At 48.0% G+C, this 7280-nt stretch overlaps 1 protein-coding gene across 8 annotated transcripts in view; it reads left to right on the top strand.

Annotated features, from left to right (window-relative positions):
* Nucleotides 1–6: 6 nt before the first annotated feature.
* The window catches only part of WHRN (whirlin), an 80382-nt gene continuing 73108 nt past the window's right edge, over nucleotides 7–7280 (top strand). For all 8 annotated transcript variants that reach the window (XM_015593402.2, XM_015593405.2, XM_015593403.2 and 5 more), the window contains exon 1: nucleotides 7–1250. In XM_015593402.2, the coding sequence (XP_015448888.1) occupies nucleotides 633–1250 (618 nt within the window). In that variant the 5' untranslated portion in view covers nucleotides 7–632. The remainder of the gene's footprint in view (nucleotides 1251–7280) is intronic.

Raw genomic sequence — 7280 nt, forward strand, 5'->3', positions numbered from 1 at the left:
CCCGGGCTGCTGCATCCTGGGGCTGCCCCGGACATGCCCCGCACCCCCTGCCGGACGGCCGCGCGGCTCCACCGGCTGCAATTCGGCGGAGTCTGGGATTAGAGCACCCCGGACCCTAATTTATGACTTTGGGGTCCCCCAGCCCAAGTGGAACGGGCGGCCTGGCTGGGGGAGCCCCGGGCATGGTGTGACGGGGCGTTCAGCTTTGCTGCGCCCCGGACTCCAGCCACCCGTCGTCTCTGTGCCCTGCAGAATGTAGCTGCTGTCTCTGCGTTCACTCCAGACTCCAGCCGCAGTCTCCGCGACCTCCGAGCTCCAGCCGCCAACTCCTCGTCACCCGGGATCCCGTCGCCGTCTCCACCTCGCGCGGACTCCAGCCGCCGTCTCTGCGTCCCGCAGACTCCAATTTCTCGACTCTCTCTCCTCTGTCTTTGCGTGCCCGGGACCCTAGCAGCGGTCTCCGCGATCTCCCCAAGATTCAGACGCTGTTTCCGCGCCCCCGGATCCTCCCCCAAACCCAGATTCCAGCGGCGAAATCTGCGCTCTCCAGGATCCAGCTGTCGCGCCGGTGCCGGCGAGTGCAGCAGCTGCTCCACCGCGTGCCGCGAGTCCGCCCGGGCCTCGGCGAGGAGATGAACGCGCAGCTGGACGGCCTGTCGGTGAGCTCGTCCTCCACCGGCTCGCTGGGCTCGGCGGCCGGGGCGAGCGGCGGAGGGGGCGCGGGGCTGCGATTGCTGTCTGCCAATGTGCGCCAGCTGCACCAGGCACTGACTGCGCTGCTGAGCGAGGCGGAGCGGGAGCAGTTCACGCACTGCCTGAACGCGTACCACGCGCGCCGCAACGTCTTCGACCTGGTGAGCACTCTGCGCGTGCTGCTGGACAGCCCGGTCAAGCGGCGCCTGCTGCCCATGCTGCGTCTGGTCATCCCGCGCTCGGACCAGCTCCTCTTCGACCAGTACACGGCCGAGGGCCTCTATCTACCCGCCACCGCCCCCTACAGGCAACCCGCTTGGGGCGGCCCCGACGGCGCGGGGCCGGGGGAGGTGCGCCTGGTGAGCCTGCGTCGCGCCAAGGCCCACGAGGGCTTGGGCTTCAGTATCCGCGGGGGCTCGGAGCATGGCGTGGGCATCTATGTGTCGCTGGTGGAGCCAGGCTCTCTGGCTGAAAAGGAAGGGCTGCGAGTTGGGGATCAGATTCTGCGTGTCAACGACAAATCCCTGTCCCGGGTGACCCACGCTGAGGCCGTCAAGGTATGGTCCTGCTTTGGGGATGAGTTCAAGGCAGAGTGGCGCAGTTACACATGGTGGTAGTAGCTCCATGCTGTGTGTCCTTAGGCAATCACTTGACCTTTCTGGGCTCCATGTTTCTTAAAACTGTTTCTTTATTAAAAAAGAAACATCTGGTTTATTGGACAAACAGATCCCAGACACTGAGAATATAATGATGGGCAAAGCAGACGCGGACCCTGCCTTCGTTGGGCATAAAAGCTAGTAGTGGATGAGAGACAGACATCAAATATTCGGGCAAAGGTATGATCACAAAGTGTGAAAGGGGTTGTGGATACTTATGAACATTAAAAGAGATAACGTCTCCGCTTAGTATATGGTTGGTAATCAGTGGGTGTCCTCTGCTTCTGCTGTTGTTATTCTCGTTTTGTAGGCTTTTGACCCTGAAAGGAAGTTTTATTAGCTCCAAGTGGTCCAAGGAGGGTGTTCTGGTGATCAACAGAGCTCTGGCCTGACCTGCAGTTTATGGACCAGAATGTGTGTCCCAGGATAAGTCACTTGTCCTCTCTGACCCTCCAGTTCTGCGCTTGGGATATGGAGCAACAGGACTAGTTAAGTGTCCCTAACCTTGTTGGAAGTGAGGCCCCTGCTTGAATGTCAAAAGCAAATCCTCCACTCCCTTGAGAGGAGTTGTTCTTTTTATGTCTGTTAATTGAGAAAAATAACCTTATGACAACAAGCTCCTAAGAATTTAACTGCTGTTTAAAGGAATGTGTGTGTTTGCTAATCACATGCCTAGGGCTATTGGAAACCAGTTGGAATATGAGATGGATAATTTTGGTCTATGTGTGGATTCAAAGATGCCTTGCAGGTGTTCACACATACATACGCACACACACATGCCACCTTTGCGTGCAAGAAGGAGTTTTGGAGAAAACAAACAGTGACACACTTTGCTTCTGCGGACAAAATGCTTCTTTTGGAGGTTTGGGCTGGCCTGTGACCCAGCTTCTCACAACCCCGTTCCTTAACCCTGCCTCCGGTCCTCCTCAGTACAGGTGTCTTGAATGCCAGCTAAGGGCCTGCTGGCTGCTGGCAAACGCTTAGGCAGCAGAGATCCGGGGCTGCTTCCTATGTGCTAGTCAGTGACCTGTGGCCAGGTGCGTCTGGAGCCCACTTCCTGACTATTCTCCTGGGACATGACTGTCTCATCTATGACCTTGACGTCCCTTATTTGCTTCTCAACCCATCTGTGCCTCAGGGAGGTCCCTGGGGATTTTGGAAACTTATTTGCTGCTTCCAGAAAAAGGCCGATTGGTTTACATTGTTGGAGGCTGGGAGGGGGCTGTTGCAGTGGACAAAACTCCTTGTGGGTTTCACGTACCCATCCTCCTTTCTGTCTCCCCCCATCCCACATCAATCTTTTCCCTTTAACTGATGTTCCATATATTTATAAAGAAATAATTCATTAGCCTTTAGCCCTAAAAGGTCTGGAATTCCCAGATGATAAATTTATACTCGAAAGCTACTTGATCCAAATGGTCATTTATAAATGTAGATTCACTTTTAGTGGCCATTTAAAAAGACTTGGGTAACTTAATCATCATGATTGATAGATTTTGGGAAGGCCTCAGGTAACCTGGACATTAAGGACACGCGCTTTCCTTTCAAATCGCACCCCAGACTCAGCCGTGCCTGTAAGGCTGGAGCTGTGTGGCTGAGAGTTTCAGCTTGGCCCTCCCTCATTTTGTCAAGGATGCTCTGCACCTTCTGTCTACACCTCCCTGAGCTACACTGAGGTACTGTTACTCTGTAACTCAGAGCAGCACTAGGCCTTGTTTAGCTCGTATATTTACTCTTATTGGTTCCAGGGTAAAACCCAGACTCTCCCACGGCATGGGTTTTGAAGCCCCAGAACTCATCCTTGTCAAAGGGAGAGGTTGGTTAATAGGAGCAGAACTGTCCTTGGATGTGTGGGAGCCTGTATGAGCTGAGCAGCCCCCTTTGTCCCTGTCACTTATCCTCTGGAGGTGTCTGCTAAGGCATATTGAGGTCATTCCTCAGGGGTGCCTTTCTTCTGGCTAATGCCAGACACATAACCTGCCTGAATGCACCCCTTTGGACCCTTCAGAAGCAACAGGCAAAATGAGTGCTTCGTGTCACCTTAACTCCAGCGAGAGAGGGAGACAGACTTTCCGTGGGTGGAATTTAAAACGGAGGAGGCGGAATCTGTTTCCGTGGCCTCCACTAGCACCTCAGCGTTGCAGGATGGGCAGGCAGTCTCAGGGACAATGTAGAAGAACACCTGGAGCTGTTGACACATTTCCCCGAAATTAAGGGTATTCAGTGCCTTAACTGAAAGCCAAAAGAGGCCCGGCTTCTCTACTACGTACAGACTGCCCTTAACCCGAATTTCCACTCCCAGCCCTTTTTTATAAGCTACAGTGCTCTAGGGCACCACGTCGAGGGTTTTATGGTGAAGGTACATTCCTATTAGCTAAAGTCGCTATTAACTAAAGTTCAGACTTTATTCAAATGTCACCACTTCTTCTGCTTATATCCATTTTCTTTTGCAAGGCACCACATTGCACTTAGTAGCAGATGCGTTTTCTTCTTCTTCAATTTTATTTTCTTTATTTATAGTCGTCCTTCTATATCCATGGGGGATTGGTTCTAAGATGCCCCGCAGATACCAAATTCCCAGGGTGCTCAAGTCCCTTAGTTGGCCCTTCTTTAAAAAATCTTCTTTTAAATTTAAGTGCAGTTGGTATGCAATACTATATTAATTATATTAGTTGCAGGTGTACAATATAGCGATTCAACATTTTTATCCCTTACCATGTGATCATACCACTAATTCTAGTGATGGTTTGTCACCATGCAAACTTACCACGGTATTACCGACTATATCTCCCTCCCCCTTTTTCACCCATCCCCTCCCCCTTTCTGGTAACCATCCCTTCGGTCTGTGTTTCTATTACCTGTGGATACAGAGGGCTGACTGTGTTTGTTTATTTATTTTGCTTCCTCCCCCAGCTTTATTGAGGTATACCTGAAAAATAAAAGTTGTATATGTTTAAGGTGTACACGTGATGATTTGATATACCTATACATTGTTAAATGGTTACCATGATCAAGCTAATTAACCTATCCACCACCTAGATATGTAAAAAAACATAATTATTTTATTTTTGTGTTAAGAACACTTAAGATGTACCCTCTTCGCAACTTTCCAAGTATATAATACAGAATTGTTAACTATGTTGTCACCATGCTGTGCATTAGAACTTACTTCATCTTATAGTTGAAAGTTTGTACCCTTTGACTAACATCTCCCCACTTCCCGCACTCCTTGTCCCCTGCAACCACCATTCTATTCTCTACTTCTGTGATTTCAACTTTTTTAGATTCCACATATAAGCGAGATCTTATCTTTATGTGTCTGGCTTATTGGAGGACTTAGTATAATGTCCTCCAGGTTCATTCATGGTGTCACAAATGGCAGGTTTTCCTTTTTTATGGCTGAATAATATTTCTCTGTGTGCGTGTGTGTGTGTGTGAGTGTGTGTGTGTGTGTGTGCATGCGCGTGCATGCGTGTATGCATATATACCACACTTACTTTCTCCATTCATCTGTCAATAGGTTGTTTTCATGTTTTCGCTATTAAGGAGATGTTTTCAATAAAATCTATTTTCCTTCTGCAGGTAAAAAGAGGGGGAAAAGATCCTCTGAGCTTTTCAAAGGAGAGATTAATTGTGTGTGTAATAAAAAGAAATTTAAATTTAGGAATCAAGTTACTTAAGAGTTTATGAGTTAGAAAGAGTCATCTCCTCCCAGTGAACAGAGGGGATTGAACATAGAAAGTGTTTTCCACTTCTCTCTGACAAGTCAAGCGTTCATTGTTACCCAGAGCAGTTCAGTGAGGATTTTATCCACTGTCCACTGGGGCTCCCATCCCTCCCTTGAAGCCTGTTTGCTAAATCAGCAGTGACAGGTCCAGATAAGGCAAGCCAGTTACTATTTGCAATTATGTTGAAACATTTGATTTTTGAAAACTCTATCTTGAATGAACAGGAGCCAAACTAATAATAATAAAAAAGGAGACCTTTCAAAGTTTTTCAGCCAAAAATGCTTGATAAATTGGCCAAGGAGTCCACAGACCAGAGATGTTGCATTGGGCTCTGCCACACGCTTGCTGTGTGACTTTGGGCCAGTCACTGACCCTCTCTGTGTTCTGGGGTGGATGGGCAAGGGGCTGCCCAATGCCCTTTCCAGCTCAGTCTATGATTCGCTCGGCAAGTGCTCCACAGAATGCATTTAGAATGTCTAATGCGATGTTTTCTTATTCTTTTGAAATTGCTTTCATTTACAACATAGTGAAGAAAGTTGGCTAAAGATTAGGAGATGAGAATCTTGGCACTTTGTGTAGCCTCCTACTAAATTAGGAAATTGATGGGTTACACACTGTACTGATGAGAACTTGACTGCTCTCCCTCGACCCAAGAACACCAACCCTGGTGCCATTCCAGAGTAAATGAGAAAATGACAATAAGATTGTGGCATGCACAGCACTACCCTGGGAGCACTCAAAATCCAATTCATTTAACCCGCCTGTTTCTCTGATTCTGCAGGTAGTGGGGAGTAGAACGCGGGGTATCCAGCTGCTGCTGGGATGTGTGTATGTATCTGTGTGTTTCATCTTGATAAAAATTAAACGGTTTCATTATAGTCTCCACATCCCCCTGGGTACATCCAAGGAGCATATTAGAATTTGAAATGTTCCAGAAGTTAAAAATAGTGGCTGGTACTTTCACTTAATTAGGGTTATCAGACCCTCCCTTCCTTTGCATAATAGCTCAGGAAGAATCCATCCATATGAATATAAAACATTGTATTTGGTCCAGCGTGTTCTAAAGGACACATTTGTCATTTTTCTATTGTACTTGGCTAGCTGAGGCCATTACAAATTTTTACCACTTCCAACTTTGTATCTGAAATGCAGCTTCTCCCCCTAGTGTCATTCCTGGATTCCAATTTGGAAACGATGGCCAATGTGTTCATGGGTATGCACAGACTTTCCTCTGCTCTGCACTCCTTCTTGGGTCCTGTGGATCTTGTCAACAGCGGCAGGGTGAAAGCTCACTATTAATAAACCCTTTTTTGAATAGGCGTTGTGCGCTGGACCCAGAGTGTGATGCAGTACCTTGAGAGGGTCCATTTCTTTAATTTAGTCTCGTCTATTTGGCTCAAGCTGATCCTCAAGGTTTTAGAAAATGACAGTGCCTCTGTAAAAATGCTTTCAACTGGTTATTTGTTATTCAAGTCAAAGAAGCACTTTGTCGGGAGGAAGAGAATGCCTTTATTTTTTAAGAATTGATATTCTTATAGTAGAAGATTCCTGCCTCCTGACTTTAAGCTGAGCATGAAAGAAATTTAGAATCACTCCGGCACTAGCTTCTAGTTGTTCTGTTACCCCCGCCCTATTTCTGACAAACCCAGTGTTGTTTATTACCTGCCACGGAGTCATCATTTGGATGGAGCTGCAGAGATAAGTATGATCCTTTAACTCCCAACCAACTGGATTGTGCGTGTGCGTGTGCATTGTCGTTTCCCACCTCTGCCTACTTCAGCCACACGGCACACGTAGCCTCTCACAGGCCTATCTGTCTGTGCCCACAGTACATGTTAGTCTACTCCAAGTCATAATCCCCACTCTGCCCTGCAGAGGGCTTTGCACTGAAGCAGCCATCCATGGGGGATTAGGCTCCAACTGGCTTTCCAGCAAGGATCTTTGATGACCTGGAAGTCCACTGCTCAGGGACCCCAGACTAGAGCCTGGCAAGGACCAGAGACTCTGATTAGAAGGAATGGCCTTAAAATGGCTGGAGGTGGCTGAAAGCTGAAATACAAATTTTTCAAAACCAACCCTTTTTCTTCCTTATCTTTAAACCCCCCAAGCAAGAAGCTGATGTTAACACTGAGCTCTCCCAGACTTCTAATTGTGCTCCAGGGTGGGGCAGCCTTTTAGATTCCTGTGCTGCATTCCAATTTTC

This window comes from Pteropus alecto, unplaced genomic scaffold (assembly GCF_000325575.1).
Source record: "Pteropus alecto unplaced genomic scaffold, ASM32557v1 scaffold226, whole genome shotgun sequence".
NCBI classification, from domain to species: Eukaryota; Metazoa; Chordata; class Mammalia; order Chiroptera; family Pteropodidae; genus Pteropus; species Pteropus alecto.